Consider the following 27,550-nt stretch of genomic DNA (forward strand, 5'->3'; position numbering starts at 1 on the left):
AAAAGTAGAAGTACCAGAGTGTAGGAATACTCTGTTACAGTTAAAGTCCTGCATTCAAAATGTTCCTCAAGTGAAAGTAGAAAAGTATTCTCATCAAAATATAGTGAAAGACAGTAAAAGTAGTCATTGTGCAGATTGGTCCATTTCAGAATAATAGATATGATATGTTTTATAATGATTGATCATGAAAGTGTTCTCAAAGCTGGTAAAGGTGCAGCTAGTCTGAATGACTTTGTATACTGCAGGGTAGCTGGTGGATTTACTCCAGGTGGAACTAAAGTCTGATTTAACACTTGATTATATTTCACATCATTCATCCACATCTGAGAAGTAACTAAAGGTATTAAATACATGTAGTGGAGGAAAAGTACACCATGCACCTCTGAACTGTAGAGGAGTACAAGTACACAGTAGCAAAACATTAAAATACGTAAATGTACTTAGTTACTGTACACCTCTGGAAGCTTTAAATGAATACAACTATGGACACTTGCAGACACAGGACCTCCTTCGTGAGAATCCTACGGACATATCATGACTCTTATATAAGCCCGCCGCCCCCAGTGGTATTTATATCCCTCATTTGTTATCTATAATAAGACATCTCTCTCTCCCTTTTTTCTATTTCTTTCTCGCTTCCTTCACCAGAGTCTGCGGTCCTGCTGCGAGAAAATCCTGATTAGTGTCCTGATGACTTGACAGAGAGCGATAGGGAGGAGGAGGAGGAGGAGGAGGAGGAGGAGGAGGAGGAGGGGGGGAGGAGGAGGAGGGGGAGGAGGGGGAGGAGGGGGACATGAAAAGAAGCAGAAGAAGATGTATTCCTGTTCCTCTGCATGAGCGTGAATTATTGACAACACTGGCAGTTACCCAGGGCTTATGTGACAGAGGACTGATTGGACCGTCTTCACGCTCGTCCCTTGAGAAGTGTGTTTACATTTCCAGGACTAAACACAAGATCTAGGTTTTGTTCCGGAGTATTCCCAGGAAGCAAGTGATTAGCATTATCACAATCTGCATTATTGATGTTTTTAGAAAGGTACATATCTTCAGAAGTTGTATTAAAAAGGTCTGCATATTCTTATAGTGTTCTTTAGGGATGATTACGCATGTCCCTTGAAAAGCATGTGAACATAATATGTAAAGTGAGGCAGATATACTTTTGAAAAGGTAGAAAACCGTGTTTGGTTGTTGGTCTCGGGGAAGCCTAGTCATGTTGAAATATTAGCTAGTTTTAGTGTTTAACATTCCTAGTAGGGCTGAACGATATACCGTGTCATGGCGATAACCGCGATATGCGCATGGGCGATATCCACATCGCAGGGACGTGGGATTTTCTTTTTTTTTTTTTAGGGCGTTTGATATTAAGTAGGTAAATTAACTCAAACACGACATGTTACAATTATTAAGCTGCTTGCTACAAAAGGAAAACTTGCGCGGCTCTCATGTCAGGGGTGCTTGAGTGGAGTGACATGCAGGCTCTGAGTCTGCATGCACAGCAAACAACTATTCCAGATGCCTTTGCCGGTACACCATATGAGAAAGGTTCAAACGGCATAAAGGAGCTGGTGTATAGCTGTTCTTCATTTTATTTTGATAATGTTGTTTAAAAGATGTCCTCTACTTTGCTGCTATTTGCACAAAAAAGGTTTTAATTGTGGAATAAAAAGTGAAATGACCTATTTGGTCACGTATGTTAATTCCCTAATGTGATAATGAAGCTCCCTATAGTTTAATGTAATACGTTTCATCTCTTGGATCCCTTCGAGACCCCACTCTTCTTCATTCACAGGTGAACCCCCTTATTTGAGGGTAAGCAACCTGCATTATGATGACATGTTAGATCATGACTTAAGGTATGATGAGTCAACCAGTTAAGATCCAGACGGCCGTGACTAAAATCCTTCATCCGGTTAAATATAGTTAAAAAAAAACGCAATATATATCGCAGGGGAAAAGAATATCGTGCAGCCCTAATGCCTAGGTTAAGGTCAAATGAAGAATGGCCTTGTTTATCTGTGACTAAAACACCTGTTGGCTTCCTACATGGTCAAATACTTGGATTAGCAAAACAGAGTTTCATACGTTATCGTATATTTTCAGAAGTTGTATTAAAAAGGTCTTCATATTGTAATAGTATTTTTTACAGACGATCTTTATGCTTATGCCTTAAAAAGTACTTGCACATTACATTGAAAGTGAGGCAGATATACTTTTTAAAGGACTAAAACAGTGGGTACTTTATCTAAGTGTTTCCCATACATTGATTTATTTGTGGCGGGCCGCCACAATTAAATATCATCCACCACAAATGGATCTCATAAAAAAAATATATATATATTATTATTATTATTATTTTTATTTTTTTTGGTGGTCTAATGGATAGTGAGGTGGGCTGATGATCGGAAGGTTGCAAGTTCAAATCCTGCCTGGAACACCACTACTAGTGTGCCCTTGAGTAAGGCACTTAGCCCTCAGTTACTCCAGGGAGAATGTCCCTGTAATTGGTCATTGTAAGTCTCTTTGGAATAAGGCGTCTGCTAAATGCCTGAATTGGAAATTATATTTTGGGGAGAATAAACCCCACAGATCCTCAACTCCGGTGTGTTTCACTCATCAACAACGCAACACAGAGCAACAAGAACCTTAGGGGGGGTGCGGTGCGATGCGGTGCCCCCACAAATAGAATCAAATTCTGTGGGAAACACAAAGCATAATAGCTAATGTTAGCTCCATGAGTTGGTTGTTGGTCTCTTGGAAGACTATTAAAGCCTAATTCATTCTAAATATTAGCTAGTCTTAGTGTTGAATATACCCACGATGAGGTCAAATGAAGAATGGCCTCGGACTTTTTACATCACAAGAGAAAAGCTTTTCAGGATAGCGACTAATCTGTTTGGTAATGCTATCTTGGATGGCATAGAAATTCCCCAAAGTGTCTGTGAGTGTGTGTGAGTGTGTGTGTCTGTTGGTACTGAGATAAGGCGAGATCTGGTGTGTGTCAATGCCACCTCGGTCCCTATTTAGAAACAGCGGCTAAAAAAGATTCAGACATGTAGGGTGGAGCTGGGATGTGCAACGTGGAAAAAGCCGGACAAGATAGGAAAAGAGTAGAAGAAGTTGTGTTGATTGATTGGTGTATTTGTGGGGTGATGGGTTTGGCAGTTTATTGTGTGGTTTGCTGAGTGGATGGTTGATTGGTTGAATAGTTGTGTATTTATTCGGTTGATTGTCAAACTGGTCTCTGGGTTGATTGACTCGTTGGAAAACTGTCACTTGACTGGTTGAATGGTAAAGTCTCTTTAACTGATTTAATGGTAAGTTAATTGGTTTGCTGTAGAACAAAAAGGGTCTTAATAGTAGGTGAAGTTGGAAGGCAGATAGTTACTCTTTTTATTGCCCTCGACGTAGAACAGATGAGAGAGGTATAGATAACTTGTTCAGGTGCCTTATGATATTAGCTGTAACAGTAAGTGTTCAGTGTAGCTTAAACTACCCTCCTCCTTCTTCTTCTTCTTCTACGCCCCCACCCCCTTCTGTTGCCACTCTATGCAGCCAAACTAAAGTCTTCTACAATACCCTAATGAGAAAAAGCTGGTAGGAAAATCCTGGACCGAGTCCTACATAAACTTACAGCCATCTCACGGAACAGCCCAAAGAGAGGGGGGCCGAGGAGGAAGAACAAAATGTTGGAAGAGAGAAAAATAAAAAATGTTTAGAAAGGTCATCCATTCCTTTAGATACACTGTGTATGTGTTATGACTGTGGAGTGTTCATATGTCCTTTTTTATGGTTAAATACATCGTTTCCAGCAGATCTGGGTACTTATTTCTTACACAAATAGTGTGTCGTGTAAGCAGGCGATTATCCTTTTCAAAATCTACAAGATTGATCTTTTAGAAATTCAGATATGTTTTGTTTTAGGGTAGTATTAGCAATAGTGTTATTTTAGTGATTTGAGCTGTAAATTGTAACCTTCCAACTTTATATTATGAGGAAAAGAACATCAAATATTGAAACTCTTGTGTAAAGCAAACCAAGTACCTTATCACTAAATCAGTTTAAAGCCTAACCATTTCACCAGTGAAGAGAACGTTTTCTAACCAGTGAGCCAATTAACCAATGAATTTCCCAACTATTCAACACACCGATCGACCATTCATTCAACCAATCATACCAGCAAAGGATTACCAAATACCCAACCCGTCAACCCACATATCTACCAATCAATCAAGAAACAACCTAACTACTACCACCTGACCCTTAAACTAGACAAGCAACTATATAAAAACAGCTATCAACAACACCAACCAATCAAATACCAAACCAGTCAAACTACCAGCTAACCATTCCAGCATCTAACCACTCATTTACATATCCAACCATACAGACTACCATAAAACCAGTCAATAATCAAACCATCAAACAAGTCAAACAAACCATCCAACTAGTCAACCTACACATCTACTGTTCAGTCAAATAACAATACTACTAGTTCAGCATGCAACCACCCATCCAATTAACCATTCCATCATCCAACTAGCCATTAAACCATGTAACCATACAGTCAACCAGTCACCTATCCAACCAGTCAACCATCAAACCAGTCAGCCTACCAATCAGCTAACCAGTCCACAATCCGAATGCTGATTTACAAACCTGAACAAACAGTCAACCACCAAATCATCTAACCACAGAACCTACCAATCTACTAACCAGTCCACCATCCAACCAACCATTTATCCAACCACTCAATGATCAAACTATTCAACCATCCAACCAGTCAATGATGAAACCATCCAACAACTAAACGTAATGATCTACGAACCAGTCCACCATCCAACCAACCATTTATCCAACCAGTCAATGATCAAACTATGCAACCATTAAATCATCCAACCATCCAAAAGTCAAACCAGTCAATAATCAAACCATCTAACCACTAAAACCAACAATCTACTAACCAATTACATTACATTACATTGCATTTAGCTGACGCTTTTATCCAAAGCGACTTACAATAAGTGCATTCGACCAGGAAGATACAACCTTTAAGAAAACAGAATCATATAAGTACATCAGGTTTCATAGAGCCAAACATTTCAAGTGCTACTCAACTGGCATTTAGAAAGCCAGCCCTTTATTAGTATATAAGTGCTTTGTTAGTAATTCTATCGCTCGAAGTGGAGTCTAAAGAGATGAGTTTTCAGTTTGCGTCGGAAGATGTGTAAGCTATCTGCTGTCCTGATTTCAATGGGGAGCTCATTCCACCATTTTGGAGCCAGGATAGCAAACCCACGTGTTTTTGCTGACGGGAACTTGGGTCCCCCTCGCAGTGCGGGTGCAGCGAGCTGTTTGGCTGATGCAGAGCGGAGTGCACGTGCTGGGGTGTACGGTTTAACCATGTCCTGGATGTAGGAAGGGCCAGATCCATTCACAGCATGGTACGCAAGTACCAGTGTCTTGAAGTGGATTCTAGCAGTTACTGGAAGCCAGTGAAGGGAGCGGAGGAGCGGTGTGGTGTGGGAGAATTTGGGAAGGTTGAAGACCAGACGAGCCGCTGCATTCTGGATGAGCTGCAGAGGTCGGATGGCACATGCAGGTAGACCAGCCAGGAGGGAGTTGCAGTAGTCTAGGCGTGAGATGACGAGAGCCTGGACCAGAATCTGCGCTGATGTCTGGGTCAGCTGGGGACGTATCCTCCTGATGTTGTAAAGCGTGTATCTGCAGCAGCGGGTTGTAGCAGCGATGTTTGCAGTGAAGGACAGTTTGTTATCTAGGACCACACCCAGATTCCTTGCAGTCTGAGTCGGGGAAACAACAGAGGTGCCGATGTTGATTGTTAGGTCAAGAGTGGGACAATCTTTTCCCGGAAGGAAGAGCAGTTCAGTCTTGTCAAGGTTGAGCTTGAGGTGATGAGCAGACATCCACCGAGAGATGTCTGCTAGGCAAGCAGAGATGCGTGCGACGACCTGGGTCTCTGAGCGGGGAAAGGACAGAATTAGTTGGGTGTCGTCAGCGTAGCAGTGGTATGAAAAACCATGCGGGCTAATGACAGACCCGAGCGAGTTTGTGTACAGGGAGAAGAGGAGGGGACCAAGAACCGAGCCCTGAGGGACCCCTGGACTCGGACCCTCTCCAAGTAACCCTGTAGGTGCGGTCGTTGAGGTCCAATCCACCATCCAACCAGCCATGTATCCATAAGTAATTTTTTTTTTGGACGGACACTATAATTTACACTTTTTTTACTATGTTCAATCTGAATTTACTTTGAAATAAAAAAAAATCTATATTGATTCTGACTTTTCTACATCCAACTCACAGGTTTACAATTGCTTTGAGAAAAAAAGATTATTTATGTGTTAGAAGTGAAGGTATAGTCAATTGTTCTGGGGGTTAAATCATCTAACCAGCCAATCATCCAACCATCAAACCAGTAAACCTACATATCTTCTAACCAGTCCACCATCAAACCAACCATTTCTCTAAACAAGCAAAGATTAAACCATCCAACCATTAAACAATCTAACCATCCAACCATTAAACAATCTAACCATCCAACCATTAAACAATCTAACCATCCAACCATTAAACAATCTAACCATCCAACCATTAAACAATCTAACCATCCAACCATTAAACAATCTAACCATCCAACCATTAAACAATCTAACCATCCAACCATTAAACCAGTCAATAATCAAACCATCTAACCACTACACCTACCAATCTAATAATCAGTCCACCATCCAACCAACCATTTAAACAAACCAGTCGATGAACAAACTATGCAACCATCCAACCAGGCAATGATAAAACCCTCCAACCATTAAACCATTCAACCAGAAAGCCAACCAGCCTTCTAACCAGCCTTCTGTGCTGTTCCAGGTAATTAAGCGCAGATGACAGATTTTTCTTGTCATACGTCTTAATCATGACAAGCCTTTTTCTGGAGTAGCACTAATTACCTGCTGGGGTTTATGCGTGCTAATTGTTCTCCCTGAACAAATAATTGATGAAAGTCAGTGACAAATGTTCTGTCTGGAGACAAACATCTCCAACGACACACCATAAGAGATGGTGGGAAATGAGAGTGAAGCTGGAGGCAAAGACAAAGACGGAGCTGGTGAAACACACACACACACACACACACACACACACACACACACACACACACACACACACACACACACACACACACACACACACACTGTAGAAAGGGCCGCTAAAGCCATCTGCAAAATCCTCAATACCTCCCTTTCAGTTTTCGTTAGCTCCTGTTATCTGACCCTCTGAGCACAACACTGTCAGACAACAGACATTACAAAGTACAAGTGTGTAAAAGTAATCTGCAATTAGAGAGGGAAACACAGAAAAACAAACTAAGGAGAAACTGATTTCTGTGTCGTATACAAATACAGAAAAAGGCTTGCACAAACAAAACAATGTTTGAATGTAAATGCAACCAAATGTGATCACGAAACTGATTTGAAAACACTATATTTGACTATTTTCAGGTAGTTTTACATGTTAGAGCCTTGGACTTCAGATTTCCTTTGCCAAACTCGACCATAGCTGAAAGACAAAGCTTTTGAAAAAACTAATATTTATGCAGCTACACACAAATGCTCCTACATGCACACAGAGAGACAGCAAGAGTGTTTCCTGTCTGGCCGTCTACAGTCTGTGGTTTACCCCTGAATCACTGAGGTCTGAGTCTCACAGAGTGTGTGTCAGGTTAGCAAGGCCTCCACTGCCAACACACACACACACACACACACACACACACACACACACACACACACACACACACACACACACACACACACACACACACACACACACACACACACACACACACACACACACACACACACACACACACACACACACACACACACACACACACACACAGTACATTTGCATGCTATTAGGTAACCGGGTTACTCTGACAAACCAGGGAATCAGGGAACGTGTGATGGCTTTACCAGAAAAAGCTATTTGGGGTACAGAGCTCCGTGGTGAATAAAAACACAGATATCATTTTAGTTTGGATCGGTTTGCTTCGACTTTTCAAAGTTTGAAAACCTTATTCCTTGAGATTTGAATGGCGTAAGAGTAAATAGTCTTTAGTCACTTGTGTGCTAGTATCTGGAGCTCCATGATGTTTTTTTATGTGGTTTCCTGTCTGTGGTACTCAGTCCTTCCATTTTCTTCAACAGTGATTACTCATAAAACTGAAAATATGGCCAAGACACTGACAATCGCCAACTAAAATAAATATGGCAATGGTGGAATTACCTGTAGAATATAACAATAACTCATGTGAAACTCATTAAAGTGGTCATTTCCAAAGCAATGACTCCATCACCATATTCATACTGCAGCCCCTAATTTCGCTTTTTAACAAAAACACTAATTTTAATTAATAGTTCATTCCACTTAAGCTAGAAAATCCCAGCTTAACATAACATTTCCTGCACGATCCACATTATAAAACCCATACATAAATGGACGGTTGTTATAGGAGTCCAGCAGGATGTTAATGGTAACGGCCCGTCTGCACTACAGGCATCGAAAAATGCTTTCAACGCTTCGCCTATTCACTTGAATGGGGTGACGTAGAAGATTTTTAATCGTCGCCGAAATGCATTGTGGGGAGCATGGCATGGCTTTGCAAGCATCACGAGCATCCTTAGCATCAGCCAATCAAATCCCATTTATGCAAATCCCGCCAGTGCAAGAGCAGCCAATCAAACCGCGTGCAAGCTGGGAGAGACATACCGCAGTTCATTTCCTCATATTCCAAACGAGATGTTACGGTAGCAAATCACCCGGTTCTTTACGACCAGAACTATTTACCGGGATACAAACCGGAGGAACCAGGCATGGAGGGAGGAGGCAGAGACAGTGGGTGAAACTGGTAGGTTTTCGCCTGTTTGGAGAGTTTATATCCAGTTTACTTCGTTTTAACATTGCTATTGCTTTGTATGTCGGGGGCGGGACATTCATGTGATTGGTTGTTGGTCGCGTTGCTCGCAAAAAATCGCCAAGCTTCAGACACGCCCAGCTTCAAGATTTTTTGATGCCTGTAGTGTAGACGGGCCGAGATACTACACGTTATTATGTTTTAATCAACTAGGGATATGGAGCAATTAAAATAATACATGTTGCCTCTTATACAAGTCCTTTTTCTCCACTAACAAATAAAAGTTTAAAAAATGAACCACGGTCCATTTCCTGTTTTTGTTTTAAACTAAGTTAACTAATAATTTGGAGGGAAACCACATTAAAGAACCATTTTGCAGCATTTTGATTGGCCGGTCTGTACATTTCTGCAGCATTTTAACAAATAATTTAACTGTTTACAGTCAGTGTAAACATATATAGACTGTATGAATATGTTTTCATCACTTTAATCTGGATATAGTGTTTAAAGGTGCTTTGAATCGTTGGTTGTATGTGTTAGTTGTGAGAAAAGAGAAGAAAGAAAAGCTTTTAAACGTGTGTACTTTAAAGCAGAGTACCAGTGGACCATAGACTTTCAATTCATTTTTTCCAGTGTTGAATGTTGAGTGTTGAAAATCAATACGTCCACAGTGAAAACTGAATGGAGGATTGACATATAAAACCACTACAGTGTTCTGAACAGACGTCGATGCACCATGCAGTGCGTTTGGCACCAGAATACCTATATTTAAACCTCTGATTGATTTCTGTTACGTGAGATTTCTATGAGGACACTTACAACTTGTGACAGTTTGACTACTCTATGTAAAATCATCCTAATAATTTTTAATCTTTAAGCAAATCAGAGTAAACAACCAACACAACCCATGACTTCCAAAATAAAGGATAGCAAAATCAAATTCTAGAGGCAACTCCATTTGAAAAACAGCTTTGCAACAAGAAGCTAAATGCCCAGTGTCTCTACTTTAAAGAGTCCTCTCCTGCTGATGTTCAGGTGTATATCATTATGTAGTGTCTCTACTTTAAAGAGTCCTCTCCTGCTGATGTTCAGGTGTATATCAGTATGTAGTGTCTCCACTTTAAAGAGTCCTCTCCTGCTGATGATCAGGTGTATATCAGTATGCAGTGTCTCTACTTTAAAGAGTCCTCTCCTGCTGATGTTCAGGTGTATATCAGTATGTAGTGTCTCTACTTTAAAGAGTCCTCTCCTGCTGATGTTCAGGTGTATATCAGTATGTAGTGTCTCTACTTTAAAGAGTCCTCTCCTGCTGATGTTCAGGTGTATATCAGTATGTAGTGTCTCTACTTTAAAGAGTCCTCTCCTGCTGATGTTCAGGTGTATATCAGTATGTAGTGTCTCTACTTTAAAGAGTCCTCTCCTGCTGATGTTCAGGTGTATATCAGTATGTAGTGTCTCTACTTTAAAGAGTCCTCTCCTGCTGATGTTCAGGTGTATATCAGTATGTAGTGTCTCTACTTTAAAGAGTCCTCTCCTGCTGATGTTCAGGTGTATATCAGTATGTAGTGTCTCTACTTTAAAGAGTCCTCTCCTGCTGATGTTCAGGTGTATATCAGTATGTAGTGTCTCTACTTTAAAGAGTCCTCTCCTGCTGATGTTCAGGTGTATATCAGTATGTAGTGTCTCTACTTTAAAGAGTCCTCTCCTGCTGATGTTCTGGTGTATATCAGTATGTAGTGTCTCTACTTTAAAGAGTCCTCTCCTGCTGATGTTCAGGTGTATATCAGTATGTAGTGTCTCTACTTTAAAGAGTCCTCTCCTGCTGATGTTCAGGTGTATATCAGTATGTAGTGTCTCTACTTTAAAGAGTCCTCTCCTGCTGATGTTCAGGTGTATATCAGTATGTAGTGTCTCTACTTTAAAGAGTCCTCTCCTGCTGATGTTCAGGTGTATATCAGTATGTAGTGTCTCTACTTTAAAGAGTCCTCTCCTGCTGATGTTCTGGTGTATATCAGTATGTAGTGTCTCTACTTTAAAGAGTCCTCTCCTGCTGAAGTTCAGGTGTATATCAGTATGTAGTGTCTCTACTTTAAAGAGTCCTCTCCTGCTGATGTTCAGGTGTATATCAGTATGTAGTGTCTCTACTTTAAAGAGTCCTCTCCTGCTGATGTTCAGGTGTATATCAGTATGTAGTGTCTCTACTTTAAAGAGTCCTCTCCTGCTGATGTTCAGGTGTATATCAGTATGTAGTGTCTCTACTTTAAAGAGTCCTCTCCTGCTGATGTTCAGATGTATATCAGTATGTAGTGTCTCTACTTTAAAGAGTCCTCTCCTGCTGATGTTCAGGTGTATATCAGTATGTAGTGTCTCTACTTTAAAGAGTCCTCTCCTGCTGATGTTCAGGTGTATATCAGTATGTAGTGTCTCTACTTTAAAGAGTCCTCTCCAGCTGATGTTCAGGTGTTGATGTCACTATGTTCCTGAAGGAAGGTCTCTGGAGAGAACTTTGGGATTTTAGCCTTTGCACTCCATTGACTTACACTAAAACCTATCACACACTACAGGGAAGGGAAAAGCCAGTCTTTTAGTAGACATGTTTTATCTGGGCTGAATGAAACCCTGCTGTGTTTTTGTTTAATGTTTTTACTAAAGGAAGGAAAGAAAGCCACCAGGTGTAGAGGAGTGAATGTTTAGTGATCCGGTTGCAACTCTAACGTAGAGACATGAGAGCACAAAGGAAACTGTCTTTGAGGCTGTTTGCAGTTTAGCAGCTTAAACAAAGCTTCTCATTAAGAACAGGCCTCATACCGAGTCGTCTCCTCACACCTTACTCTCCCCTCTTTCTCTTATCCTGTTATTCATCAATAATTGGCGTTGAGTGAATCGCTAAAACTTCACACACACACACACACACACACACACACACACACACACACACACACACACACACACACACACACACACACACACACACACTGTATAGCGTGTCACTGGCAGTGTGATCCATCAGTCAGTGTTTGGATGGAGTTCAACACATTACTCGGAGAGAACATTCACTTTCTTCAAAAACCACCTTTGGCCCGTGAGCGTGTTCGGTGTGTATAAAGCAGATGTTAGTTGGATTTTACCACAGGTTATGGACAAAAGAAAAACATCACGGTATGTTTTTTCTGGTAAACGCTGCAGCTGATTCTTGGATTTTGAAACGATCAACACTCGTTTCCTTCTGCAGGAGCCAAGAGCAAAGGCTCAGCGCTACATCTCTGCTAACAAGCATTAAAATCTGAATTTAACAAAGACTTTTGAGCACAATAACAAAGCCAGACACCCACACACACACACACACACACACACACACACACACACACACACACACACACACACACACACACGCCTACAGGAACAACAGACACAGTTGGTGCTCAAAGTGTTGGACGGTAGCTGTGAGCTCTCGTGTTGGCTGCCTTGTTAGATTTTATTTTACAAGGTTTTTCGTGTCTTAAAAGGGGAAAAATAAAAGCTAGGGGAAAATGATCCTAATTGGTCATCAGCTAAGCTTCTTATGGGCTACAAATCAATTAGCCACACATATTACAACTATTCAAAAGCATATATTGTGTATACTGTAGTATGTCCATCGATATCAGGACAGGAGAAAGTCTACAGATCTCCTGAAGCAAGCATTCACAGGTACAATACACTTAAAGAGTTTAGCCCATTTGAAGCTAACACGCGGAGGCCGACAGGTGCCAACGTGCTACAACGTCCCAAACACTTCCATCAGGAGAATCGGCTGCAGCTTCAGAAAGGACGCAGATATAAAAACCCCAAAGGTTCCACATGAAGAAACATCTCCAGCAACTTGAGGAGACATGCGCAGCGTTTACTACAAGCTGCAGAAACCAAACGCTGCAAATACAAAACGCTGCAAGCTAGCTGGCTAACATAGACAAGAGGTTTCTGCATTTGCATTTTTATTGCACTTATAAATCGCTTGGATAAAAACGAATCATCTAAATGTAAAACATACAACTTATTTTAAATATCTGAACTGTTCATATGCTAAATTAGTGTGTGTGTGTGTGTGTGTGTGTGTGTGTGTGTGTGTGTGTGTGTGTGTGTGTGTGTGTGTGTGTGTGTGTGTGTGTGTGTGTGTGTGTGTGTGTGTGGACACATCCCTTGTGGCGAGCACTTTACATGCAAAATACATGCAAGTCACATCTCATGCTCCGCGAGACATGAATCACGAACCACGTACTCTACTCTAAGGCTTTGCATGATAAAGTGAAATCATTCTTCATCAAACGTAATCTCTGAGTCCCACACACACACACACACACACACACACACACACACACACACACACACACACACACACACACACACACACACACACCTATGATGGAAGTTCACACAGAATTGGCGATGAAGCTCAAACTGTGAGAAGAAGTTTGGAAAATGTCTGAAATTCTCAGAGGAGCTGCAGGAGAGAGGGGAGAGGGAGAGGGGAGAGGGAGAGGAGAGAGGAGAGAGGGGAGAGGGAGAGGAGAGAGGGGAGAGGGGAGGGGGGAGGAATATGAAAGTGGGTACAGTACTTTCTCACCTCTTAAAAAAGTCTCTCTGAAATCCCTGAGCTTCAGTTTTTATGTATTTTTTCTGCTGGTGTTGGACGGCACACACTCAACTCTAAACCCAGCCGACAACGGGAGGCTTTTAACTCCAGAAGAGGAATAAGAAATGGGGGGGTTTGGGAGAAAGAAGGAGGATGAGGAGGAGGGGAGAGGGCAGGAGACACTTTCTGCTGATTAACTAAGTGTTTGCTTCCATTATTTGACGAATGGTGAAAGCAGAGCGAAACAGAAGGAACATATAGATAGCATCTTTTTAGCTAAAATCCCTCCGAGTGTGTGTGAAAATAAACCACTTCACACACACCTTTTCCAGCCAGGTGCCCCCCCCCCCCCTCTCCTCTCCCTCCCTCCCTATTTTTTTTTTTTTTTTTTAGTCGTGTATTCCTCTACCGCTTCAAATCAGTGTGAGCAGAAAGGGAAAAAGAGAAAGCTCTGGATGCATTCCCAAACTCCCCCCTTCCTCCTCCTCCCCCATCTTGGCACGGCTCCCCGCCAGAGAGAGGAGACACCTACGGGAGTCCTGTGGAAGTGTGTGTTACACAACCTCTCACAACTCACACACACACACACACACACACACACACACACACACACACACACACACACACACACACACACACACACACACACACACACACACACACACACACACACACACACACACACACACACACACACACACACACACACACTCTCTCTCTCTCTCATGCTGCAGGAATCATTAGCAGAAGCAGCAGAGGGGATTTCACACAGGCGATCTGCTCGGCAACACTTCACTCAGAGCCCAACCCAGGGGTCTTCAATTAGGACCCCTAAATACCTCAGCGAGTATCCAGGGGTCCTAATTACTCCAGACTGCCGAGGGCTTACCGAGGATGTGCCTGTTTAGAAAGGGATTCTGGACCAGAGATGAGGCGGGCTTTCCTGTTTGGTTTCTCTGCAGCGAGAGAGAGAGAGAGAGAGAGAGAGAGAGAGAGAGAGAGAGAGAGAGAGAGAGAGAGGGAGAGGGAGAGAGAGAGAGAGAGAGAGAGACAGAGAGAGAGAGAGAGAGAGGGAGAGCCTTCTGATTACTCCTCTACTTCATGTGTCTTTCTTTTCTTTCTTTTTACATTTGATACTTGCGGTTTTGTAATAATATATTGTTTTAAATTGTTTAATGAATTAATAGTATTTTTAAGTGTTTGTTAGCTCCAGTGTGATTATTAGCTGAGGGTAGGTGTGATTGGGTAACAGCTTGAGGTACTTGAGGTGATGTATTTGATTACATTACGCCACTGCTTTTACCCACTGTATATATATTTGTTCTTATATTCAGGATTGTGGGAAACGGTATTTCGGTCTGTCTGTACACACAAACTGAAAGATTGACTATAAAGTCGACTTTGAACTACAATATTCAGGTACTTCTATATCTTGAGTATTTCCATTGTTCTATATTAACATTATTACAATGCATTTTGGAAGCCAATATCGTACTTTTTACTCCACTATCTGACATCCGTTTTTCAGATTGTGGGAGATTTTGGAACAACAGATTTTTAGTTTGATCCTTTCCCAACCATTGTATTCCTCCGGGCTTATGATATATATAAATAACATATAGATGAGACTACAACAGCATTCATGCGTTGACATTTTGTATAATGCCTGCAGTATTCTCACACTTTGGCAATATGGGACTGACTCAATCCACTGAGATAACATGTCATCAAATAGATGGACTCACATTCTGTAGGTTACTGTTCTTAAGTACAGTTTTCAGTTACTTGTACACTACCATTATATCATTTGATTGACATATAGGTTCAGATATCCAGCAGCATTATATCAATAGCTCCACCTTGACCAGCTGTGATGAACACATTAAAGAAATAATAATTGATTATATGATTCTGAAATGTGGCTATTATGCATAACGAGTGGTTTAAGCTTTGGTACTTCAACTGTATTTTGAATGCAGGACTCTGATTTGTAACAGAATACTTTTACAATGAAGTATTGTTACTGAAACTTAGGTAGAGACCTGAGTACTTCTCGCATCAGAAAGCAGAGAGATGAAGAGAGGAAGAGTCTTAAAAACCCAGCGAGAAGCGTCTGGATGCTTTTCAGATTCAGACGGATCGATCTCCGGAACGTTACGAAGCATTACACAAGCAGTGACCTTTTCCTAAGTCAGTACATATAGACATTAAAGGGCAGAAACAGAAACGATCAGTACAGCCCCGGGGACGCATGTACGCACACATGCAACTCAAACAGCTCCACAGATTACCCAGAAGCCACTGCAATACCAGCAAACCCCTCATTAATAAACCAAAGCAGCGTCTGGGAGACTTGGTGGAACAGATCATGAACGTGAGACCAAATTGGACTTGAATTAAAAGACGTTGTCGGTGAAGAAACCTCGTTCAATATCGTACGTTCAACCTAAGCTAAGGTGCAACAAAACCTGAGTATGAGTGTGTGCCGAAAGTGTGTGTGATGCAGATATCTCCATCAGAGTGATGCAACTGATCCCAGGTCAGCGTTTACTATGCATGTCAGGACACTGCATCATGGTGTGAAAGATAAACGTTTCAATGTGTCAGATAGACATTAGGCGGGATAGAAGTTGGGAAACTATCGTAACGAGTTCATAAAACGTTGCTTGATTCTTTCATTTGATTGGTTAAATAATGGTAGATCTTGGGTCAGGTTTTTCTAATACATTATTGACGTTTGACTGGTTTACGTTCGGCTACAAATAATTAAAGAATAGACAGAAATTGAGCGACTTTACGTTGTTTGAGCGAATGAGTGGAGATCATTGTCACACAAATTCAATGTCTTCAGGTTTTAGACTAAAGGAGAAAAAAAGGCCTTTAATTACTTTCTGACGTTTAAAAGAGCAAACAATTAATCAAGGAAATACTTAGCTTTACGACCTGTTAATCAGACATCGTACAAACGGCGAAATGATCGTACAAATGTGATCATTATCGTACACCTTGGTAATTTTATAACTGATTGCAATACAGCTTTCAGGATTACACGCATTTTAGCACTTTTGACACCCATCCACACACACACACACACACACACACACACACACACACACACACACACACACACACACACACACACACACACACACACACACACACACACACACACACACACACACACACACACACACACACACACACACACACACACACACACTCTCTCTCTCTCTCTCTCTCTCATACTGCAGGAATCATTAGCAGAAGCAGCAGAGGGGATTTCACACAGGCGATCTGCTGGGCAACACTTCACTCAGAGCCCAACCCAGGGGTCTTCAATTAGGACCCCTAAATACCCCAGCGAGTATCCGGGGGTCCTAATTGCTCCAGACTGACGAGGGCTTACCGAGGATGTGCCTGTTTAGAAAGGGATTCCCGACTGCACAGGAAGTTGCACGATATAGAGAAAAGATCAACAGAATGAGGTTTCAATAGGTCATGGGTCTCTTTCCTATCAAACAGGAATGCTCTGATGTCCCAGTGGGGGGTCCATGTAGAGAATACATTTGAGTCCCCCTGACTCGGATAATAGTTTGACGGATCGCCTTCGCTCCCCGAGGGGCTAAAGAAGTCTATTTGTAAGACCTTTTAAAAGATTTGACATTTACCGACATGGAAATCAGCCGCGGCGGCAGAATAAAGACAAGAACGAGAGATGGAAGAAGGAAAGGAAATCAACGCACAACGTTCCTGAGGGAAGAGGAGGAAGAGGAGGAAGAGAAGGAAGAGGAGGACAGGCTAAACATCTCAATCAAAACACAGACAAATGAGGAGAGAGGGGGGGGGGTTAATGTGAGGCAGAAAGCATGGAGGGAGGAGGAGGAGGAGACAGGGGAGGAAGAGCAGAGGCAATCCCATTGACATTAACACACACACACACACACACACACACACACACACACACACACACACACACACACACACACACACACACACACACACACACACACACACACACACACACACACACACACACACACACACACACACACACACACACACACCCTCCCCAAAGCGCTTTACACCCAGCTGCACGAATAATCTAAATGTTGTCAAAATCGCAGTTTGGACTGGTGCAATGTATAAATCGACAAATGCAACATATTTGGTAAAGGGTATACATGTGTTTAAATACGTTTTGAATGAAGTGCTGTGGAGCTGCAGAGATACCGCTCTGGAAATGGTACAGACTCAACTCAACAGACTGTATTTGTTTGTTACATATTTCTTAAAAAGACAAATCATACTAATTTATTCAAAGATAATGAGAAGTATTATTACAAAATGATAAATCCCCTCCAATATCGTGAATCAAATTACAATTGTTATATCAGTAAAAATGAGTTATTTATTTACAAATTGTGCCACACACACACACACACACACACACACACACACACACACACACACACACACACACACACACACACACACACACACACACACACACACACACAACCACACACACACACACACACACACACACACACACACCATGTATACATCACTTCAGGGGACATTACATTGACTTACATGCATTTCCTGGAGACTAATCCTAACCTTAACCATAACCAAGTCTTCACCCACTAACATTAATGATTCCCCTTATGGGGTCCTCCATTATGTCCCCATAAGGGAAGCCAGTCCCCACATGTGACTGTGTAAACATATTTAGGTCCCCACAAGGATTGTAATGCTAGGCCACACACACACACACACACACACATCGTCAAACACCAGTCAGCTTTCGTGGAAAAACACCATGCAACAGCCGATTAAGCTCGTGTCGGGAAAGTGCTGCTTATTGTCCGTTCATTTCACGGCATAAAGTGTGACTGTGATGTTTCTATTGTGTGAGACGATTAAAAAACAAACACCAAAGGGTGAAGAGAAAGGGTCATTTACACAAAGACGTAAACAAAAATGTCTTAATGAAGAGATTCAGGAACTTTTGTTAAGAGCCGACCCAGGGCATTGATATCAGGAGACTTTATGACCAAATTACAAATCCGGGGTAATCCATGTCTTATTGTCTTGCATGCATGATGCGCCCTTTGCCAAACGGAGCATTGTATAATCAATAAGTAGAGAGGTTCGGGGGAGAAGGTGGGCGTGGTAATGACGTTTTCTATTTAGTCTAGCGTGAAACCAGAAGAAAACACACTGTGATCGCCAAGAGAAAGTGTCATCCATACAAAGAGGTCTTACTGGAGAGAGTCACGCTACGATCGTGTGGACAGGATCTCCTCTCTACCCCCCGCACCAGGTTGCGGACTTTCGGTGACAGAGCTTTCAGTGTAGCATCCCCCAGCCTCCGGAACTCTCTCCCCCCCGAAATCCGCAGCGCCCCAACCCTGGACACTTTCAAAAAAGCCCTCAAAACGCACCTTTTCACCAAGGCTTTCCCCCCCCCCCCCCCCCCCCTAACCTGTCTGCCTCTTTTCCCCTACTCCCCCCCCTACCCGACTTGTAAAGCGACCTTGGGTTTCGTGAGAGGCGCTATATAAATATGATGTATTATTATTATTATTATTATTCAGGAACGTTGTAGGTAAGAGGCAGAACCAAACTTGCCCGAAAAATATCCCAAAAACCAATCTGGTTTGACGTCACGTTGCGTGCGCTTTCGCCCAACCTAAACGGAGTATTTCCAGTGAATGATATAGAAAATCTCCCTTCGTGAGCTACGTGTGTGAAAGGGGAACTCCAGACTAGATAGTCTTTGGTTTGGATTATATTGTTGTCTTTGCCTGGTTCTAAAAGTTGTGATGTACTTCTCTGAACTTACCGGACTGTTCTAGCTTCAGGTGTAATAGCAGGACTGTGGTGGTCTACTTAACGAATGATTATATAAATAAAACATCTTAAAGCAGGTATAGTCAACCACAAAATTATTGATGTATTTTGTCAGAAAAACTTTGATTATCTCCATATTTTACAGCCCTTTTCCGGACAAATAGCAGATATTTAAGTTATAAGGAAAGAGAAAGATTCTCCTTTGTCTCCTCTCTGCTCTCCAGAGATCTGAATCAGGTGCGTACACTGACAGCAGGAATCAATAACACACATCAGTGGCAGGAATCATTCAATAAGACTTGGTGGCGTGAAAAGACTAAAGGAAGCGCCACCGCCGCTCGATAATCTGACACTCCGAGTGCGTATCAATAAACTAATTATACCTCTCAGCCCCTCACTGTAGCCCCGGTCACTTTGGACCAATAACGTGCCATCCCTCGGTATCAATAATCCATCGTGGCTCCGAGGAATCAAAGCACGACATACATGTCTGGGGACAATATGGTTACCGCAAAGACAGACATTCTTAGACACTGAGAACAGTACATACATCCTTTACTCAAGTAGAAGTACAGATACTCGTGTTTAAAAATGCTCTGGTGAAAGTAGAAGTACTGACTAAACTTCTTTACTCAAGTGAAAGTAAAGAGGCTTTGAAATGTACTTCAGTAAAAAGTACCCATAACTAGCAGCTGTTTTAAAGAGTACCTGACCTCCCTTTATATTAATAGAACAATAATGTCATTGTTAGCTAATGAATGTTTCCATGCTGAACAACGGCAACATGACAACGTTTCCATTGGTCCCTCTTCTTTAGAGAAGACCAGGAAATGATGGATACACGGATCGTGTTCAAATCAATAGGCACGCAATGACTCTAAATAATAATGATCACGCCACCAAACACACATTCAGACTAAAGGAACCAGCCTGTTTGGAAAATGAGAGAAGTAGAAAGTTCAGGTATTTGAGTTCAACATGTAAGAAGTAGAAAGTACAGGTATTTGAGTTCAACATGTAAGAAGTAGAAAGTACAGGTATTTGTGTTCAACATGTAAGAAGTAGAAAGTACAGGTATTTGTGTTCAACATGTAAGAAGTAGAAAGTACAGGTATTTGAGTTCAACATGTAAGAAGTAGAAAGTACAGGTATTTGAGTTCAACATGTAAGAAGTAGAAAGTACAGGTATTTGGGTTCAACATGTAAGAAGTAGAAAGTACAGGTATTTGGGTTCAACATGTAAGAAGTAGAAAGTACAGGTATTTGAGTTCAACATGTAAGAAGTAGAAAGCACAGGTATTTGGGTTCTACATGTAAGAAGTAGAAAGTACAGGTATTTGAGTTCAACATGTGAGAAGTAGAAAGTACAGGTATTTGTGTTCAACATGTAAGAAGTAGAAAGTACAGGTATTTGTGTTCAACATGTGAGAAGTAGAAAGTACAGGTATTTGTGTTCAACATATAAGAAGTAGAAAGTACAGGTATTTGTGTTTAAAATGTAAGAAGTAGAAAGTACAGGTATTTGTGTTCAAAAGGTAAGAAGTCAAAGTAAAAAGTCGTCAGAAAAATAAGTAGTGGAGTAAAGTACTGATACCAGAAAAATGTACTTAAGTACAGTAACAAAGTATTTGTACTCAACTACTTCACACCTCTGGGTGCCAGTCAGAAACAAGTATGACAAATAATAATCAAAAAAAGGAACACAAATAGTTAAGTCAAACCATACTGTGACGAGGTTCTAATTGTCCGTTCGAAACATGGCTTAGTCGGTTGTTTTAAGCTAAAAACAACGTTATTTATAACAGCAACAAAAAAATAACGAGACAGCACACCTTAAACAAACAAAATAAAAGACCAAAACAGGCCGTCCATCACTCATTCAGAGTAAACATGCTCAGGTGTTGCCTTCTCTGCAACAAACTCCCAGACATGTCCCAGCTGTTGCCTTTACTGCAACATTCTTCCGAGTAACATCCTCCAGGGCCAAAACCGTCCCTTTTTAACCTCTAGCCCCTCCCACCAGGCTTACCGTCAACAGGTGACAACGATTAAACTCCAAACCACATTTCAACATAAAAATCCGACCCAAACATAAACAGGTTAACCACCTCTTAACATAATCATTCCCCATAATTAACAAACGTAAATTAATAAGAAATGGCATGGTTCATAGCAAGAATTTAAAACACGGAAGGGATCCGCCTCCGTCTTTTCTCCGAAATGTTTGGTGTGCGTGTGTGCGTGTGTCGGCTGTCAGTGGCGGAGTCAGTCACTCATGTGATCCGCTCCGTCACACAAAGTCATTAAATAATCCAGCAAATAAACCGCAATGAGGTACAAAACGAAACACCTTCTTTTCAGTTATATTTCATTGCAAAATAACAAACACAGATATTTATATATAGTTCAATCCAGTTGGGTAGAACACCATCATAAGTCTATTCCAGTTTATAGGATCCAAAAACAAAGGCACTCAAAGAAAGTGCTTTGGCGACTAATTGATCATTTGGTTTGATCGACAGATGTGAAAAACTGAGTTTCTTTAGAGAATCGAGAAAGAGAACCACTTTATATCTTGTGTTTACCAGAGATGTCTTGGAATAACTCATTCAGTATGAAAAACTGACAAATAGTGTTGGACCAAAAATGACTAGTAAGTGAATCAATGAAAAGTTTGCAACCCTCAAACATCCAGCTCCAATGAGAACCACAAACACACCTCAGATTAGGTCATTGTGCCCACATTAGATCATAATTCTTGTGTTTTCCAGTGCTATACGGTTCTTACAAATATGTCCTTAAGCATGAGAAAAAGACTAAATCAATAAAGACAAACCCGACCAATTAGTCAAGAACTGACTAAGAGATCCAATGAGAACAATACACACATGTGAGACACTCAAACACACCTCAGATCAAACCAGTATGTTCATCGGTAATACATCTGGACCAGTGCAGTGTTCTTTGTTTCTTGGAAATAACACATTCAGCATAAAAAAGACAAATATATCGAGACCAATAGGAAGTTTGTCAACTAAGTTGCCTTGTTGTTCCTATTAGGTCATAAATCTTGAGTTTACCATTTCAAGTTCTCATCATTTTCTTAAAAAGTATTGCGTAAGCATGAAAACAGACAATATGCAATTCTCCAGGACCATCAATTGGACGATGAATTGACTAAGAACCAACAGAAAGTAGCGTATCTACCTAGAGACCCAGCTCGAATAACACCAACACACACATTTGAGTCAAACAAACACATTATTTGGTTCATATATGTCATACATGGACATGGTGTGTTTACCAGTGAAGTGTGTTTAAATTAAGAAAGACAAATCTACGAAGACCAAGCTGACCAATTATACAACGTATTGATTAAAGATCCAATACACACCAAAACACACATTTGAGTCCCACACAAACACACTTCAGATCCGGCCATTTGTTCATATTTGGTCATAAATCTTGTCTGAAATCATTAGAAAAGATCCAGCTCAAATGACACCAATTCAGATATTTCACAAAAACACACCTCAGATCAGTTGTTCATATAATCTCATGAAGCTCGTTCAAATAAAGAATACACAAAAAGCCAAAGTAGATCACAACACACACACACCCACACACACACACATCTGAATAACTTGAGGTCACGTGGAGGAGCTGCAACCAGGTGTCACTTACCTGCCACAGGTGGGGGCTCCATGGCTCCTTAAATATCTCTAAAGTATCAAAGGATATGGGTTGCTGACCATCTGCAGACACCAGCTCCGCGGTCTGGTGGTCTGCTTCAGGTAGAAGAAGACCACCGGGGCCATAGCGGGGTAAGGCAGGCTCTCATCCCCGCCTTCAGAAGCCTCATCCCCGGCTGCAGAGATCCGGTCAGGCGCCGGTTCCTCCGTCGGTCCCCCTCCTCCTGATCCACCGGACAGGTCGTTGAGCCGGAGGAAAGTCCGGTTCAGAGAGGAGAGACCCTCCGGATTTCCCCCATCCTCAGCCATCATTCACCTCCTGCAAGCGCGAGGCGATTACACATTTATTAGATACAGTAAATACAGTTGACAGCCGCGCAATGCTTTAAGTATCTGCACAGCAAAGCGCATTACAGTCAAGAAAACCTGCACAACTCGTGATTTGTACTGCTGCTGCTGCTGCTGCTGCTGCACATTGTTCAGGTACAGGCAACAGTAGTGGTCGTTTGGGGAAATTATGCGCAGAAAGTAAAAACCTGACAGTATCTGCAGAACACGAGTCAAGACAATCTGCACATTTGCTCGTGATTTTTATGTTTGAATGCTGCAAAAAATATACTGCTGCACATTCTGTAGGAACAGGCAACAGTAGGAAGCAGTAGTGTTCGTTTTTGGGGGGACATATGCGCAGAAAGTAAAAACCTGACAGTAGCCTATCTGCAGAACAAGAGTCAAGAAAATCTGCACATTTACTTGTGATTTTTATTTTTGAATGGTGCAAAAATACATCTACTGCATGCTGCACATTGTTGTAAGAACATTAGGAAGCAGTGGTGGTCGTTTTGGGTAAATATGCGCAGAAAGTAAAAAGCGGACAGTATCTGCAAAGCAAGAGTCAGGACAATCTGCACATTTATTTATCATTTTGCAGCAGATTTTTTATTCTAAATGTGCACGAGGTGAACATTCCCTGATGCACATTTTGGAACAGGCAACAGTAGGAAGCAGTGAGTGATTATTTTGGGGGGGAAATATGCGCACACCTCCTCGAAAAACGGTTGCATACATATAATTTAAAACAATGAATATGCTCCAAAAGTTGGTTTTTTTATTAACAGAAATGCTACATATTAAGGACACATTTGCTTTCTTAAGGCTGGTTTATATAATGGAGCCTCCAAAAATTCAAGGAGGGCTCGCATTCCATTTCATCAGAAGCAATGCCAACAATCCCAATTCTGCCACAATAGCATGCCACAGCGTCTCCAAACGTCATCTCCACCGACAAACCATTTGCGCCAGGCTTTGAGTATAAAATAAGCGCATCAGAGCATATTTTCTTTCTTTCTTTTTTTACCTGTAATGGACTCGCTGGATGTGCCCAAAGCGCGCTCAGTCATCGCATGATCAGTTTGGCTGTAAAGTCCACACCAGCCTGAAGAAAAAACCCAGTGGAGAGAAAGAGAGGAGAGGAGAGGGTTTCTGGAGGACAGTATAGTTTCCAGGCTTTTAATAATCAACACTTCACAACCATCCCCCGGTGGGAATACAAAAAGGAAACCTCGAGATGTGTGTTTGCAGCCTCATGCGCAAAAAAAACTTCTTTAGAATCCCTTCCTTTTCCACAGATCTGATAGAGAAACCCCCAAAAAGCTGAAAAAGAGTGAAATATTCCCACGTTTTCCTCCTTTAAATGTTAATATCCAGGACTTTTCGGAGCATCCACAGGCGGTTTTTCGGGTTTTTTAAAGATCCATGGAGATGCTGCAGCACATCCTGCCGCTCAGAAACCTTTTGGTGTTCCTCTAAATATCACACACTCCACCCCGCTCCATTGTTGCTTGCACACACACTCCTGCTCGCGCTGGTGTCTCGTGCAGACTGAGTTCGCTCGGTTCCGTCCATCAAGAGCCTCACAGCTGGATGGAGAGTCCAACTTCTCCCTCTGCGGCTCACAGCCAATCACAGCGCGCCCTCACTCGCTGCTGCCTCCTCATTGGCTGAGCGACGTGTCAGTCTAAGTGTGAGAGCGGGGAGACGGGGGGGCAAACAGCTGGAATCTTATTGTCAACCCGCAGCCAATCAGAAGCGAGGGAACGACTGCGTTGCTCTGTGATTGGTGGATAAGTTATTATAGGGAATGTTTGAGGGGAAAGTTGCCACAAGGAGCAATGTGACTTTTTCAAGTACAGTAAAAGTATATTTATGTTGTACTTGTACTTTAGTTTAGCTTTCTTGCTACTTTGTACTTAAACTCCACTACATATCTGAGGAAAACATTGTAGTTTTTACTCCATTATATTTAGAACTTGGAGCTATTTATACAATGATAACATGTTTTGTCTTTTTACATACTAAATACTATTAATTTAAGAGTACACACAGTTTGCTAAATGTGCTTTTCCTCACACTATCCAATTAAAATAGAGTATATTGAGGTGTGTGTCGCAGTGGGTTGTGAGTTGGTGTTGGGGTCAGGGGGTCACAGGTTCAAACCCCACTGCAGTCAGCATGTCGTTGTGTCCCTGAGACACTTCACCCCAAATTGCTCCTGTGGGGATGGCCCACAGTATTGAGTATGTAAGTCCCTTTGGATAAAAGCGTCTAACAAGTAACATGTAATACAAAGGCTTTCAGTCATTACAAATGTGCCACTAAAGTGAAAGAAAAAGGGGAAATTGTCTTATATATAAACACAGAAATATGTAATGTTCTATCAAGGGTTGCCAGATGTGGGAACCCCAGGCAAGAAGTGTTCTGGCATGTTTGCTGGTGGCCACTAGGGGAAGACGTTTCCCCAGGCTTTTCTGCCTCACACACACACACACACACCATTTTCATTACAGTGTACTGTATGATCATTGATCCGCGAGAATGGCAAATCAATCAGAGGACCAATTTCATTCCCAGTGCATCTGTCACAACTTATGTGCAGAAATGCATCACCTGGGCTCATTGTGAAGGTGTGAAGAAGAAGAGGAAGGAAGAAGAAGAGTTTCCAAAACCCTTTATTTACATATTTAACATACAGTATGTACAAATATTTCAAATTGAGTGCTTCATTGTGGAAGAAAAAACAATTTACTTAAAAAACGATCCAATAAAAGATAGTGATAAATGCATTGTGTCCTCAATAACTGAGCAGACATTGTCTTTATAGCAGAAGAAGAATAAGGAGTGGCACACACCTGACCTGAAATGTAAATAAATAAACAACAGCATGCACACACAGTCCCTTGTTTAGACTGATTGTTTAATTGTGTGCTCTCCTAACAAAGTACTCGTTAACACATATTGATCCAGCTCTGCTTGTGAGGCAGAAACTCTTCTGGACACACACAATACAAAAACACAATTAAGACAAAGCTCTGCGTGAAGCTAAATCTACAGACACGGCCTTCATCAATAATAAACAACACAATTACGCATCCATTATTCATAAAGTGGAGCAAAGCCTCGGAGAGTCAATACTTCCCAAGGCGAGCTCTTATGAGCAGGTGATGAATTATGTTTGCTAGAGGAGGGCCGGTTTCAGGTAGGACCCCAATTTATCAGAGAGAGTGGTCTCTCCAGGGGGGGGGACTTTATACAGCAGCACTGTTTGTACAGACAGACAGACACACACACACACACACACACACACACACACACACACACAGGTTCCTATTTGTATTTTACTCTAACTGCGACATTATAACGTAAGAGTCACGCTTCTATTGGCTAGTTATCCAACACACTGTACGTGATAGGCTAAGGGGCGGGACATCTCTGTGAGCAATCACAACAGAGCCGGCCAGCTAACCAATCAGAGCAGACTGGGCTCTGGTTTCAGACAGAGGGTGAAATGGTTGCTGTTGCACTAAAGGTCCCATGTCATGGCCATTTCTACTGATCATGATTCCATTGTTGAGGTCTACTAGAATAGATTTACATTGTTCAATGTTCCAAACTCACATTGGTTTCTCATTCAGCATCTCTGTATAGTGTGTGTATTCACTCTTTCCTACACGGCTTGTTGGAGCTCCTGCCCTCATGACTAAATGTGCTTTATAAATAAACTTGCCTTGGCTTGCCTTTAGCATTAGCACAACTTGACTATAACATTTTAACAATGAATATGTTTGAAGCTTTAAATCAGGGGCTCTATAATACTCATTTTCAGGTTCATATCGTATTTACTGACATGTCTCCTTTAATGTTCAAAAAGCTCTTTATTGTTCTCATACTGCCTGTGCTGCAGCACCTCTTTTCACCCTCTGTCTGAAACCAGAACCCAGTCTGCTCTGTTTGGTTAGCTGGCCGGCTCTGTTGTGATTGGTCAACCGCTTAGAGATGTCCCGCCCCTTAGCCTATCACGTACAATGTGTTGGAGCGCTGGCCAATAGGAGCACGATTGTTACGTGATGTCAGGAAGTAGGTGGAGGTGTTTCAGGCGGGGGGAAGAGTGTGTTTCAAAAATCCTTG

The 27,550-nt window shown here is 41.7% G+C and overlaps 1 protein-coding gene across 1 annotated transcript in view; it reads right to left on the minus strand.

Annotated features, from left to right (window-relative positions):
• Window positions 1-24,968, minus strand: part of LOC307024374 (voltage-dependent T-type calcium channel subunit alpha-1G-like) — a 229,603-nt gene extending 204,635 nt beyond the window's left edge. Inside the window, exons 1-2 of the mRNA XM_079658439.1 lie at window positions 24,444-24,968; window positions 23,136-23,405 (exon numbers count right to left, since the gene is read on the minus strand). Of these exons, the coding sequence (XP_079514565.1) occupies window positions 23,136-23,398 (263 nt within the window). The 5' untranslated portion in view covers window positions 23,399-23,405; window positions 24,444-24,968. The remainder of the gene's footprint in view (window positions 1-23,135; window positions 23,406-24,443) is intronic.
• Window positions 24,969-27,550: the final 2,582 nt, after the last annotated feature.

The sequence above is a fragment of the Notothenia rossii genome (genome assembly GCF_949606895.1).
Source record: "Notothenia rossii genome assembly, chromosome: 11".
NCBI classification, from domain to species: domain Eukaryota; kingdom Metazoa; phylum Chordata; class Actinopteri; order Perciformes; family Nototheniidae; genus Notothenia; species Notothenia rossii.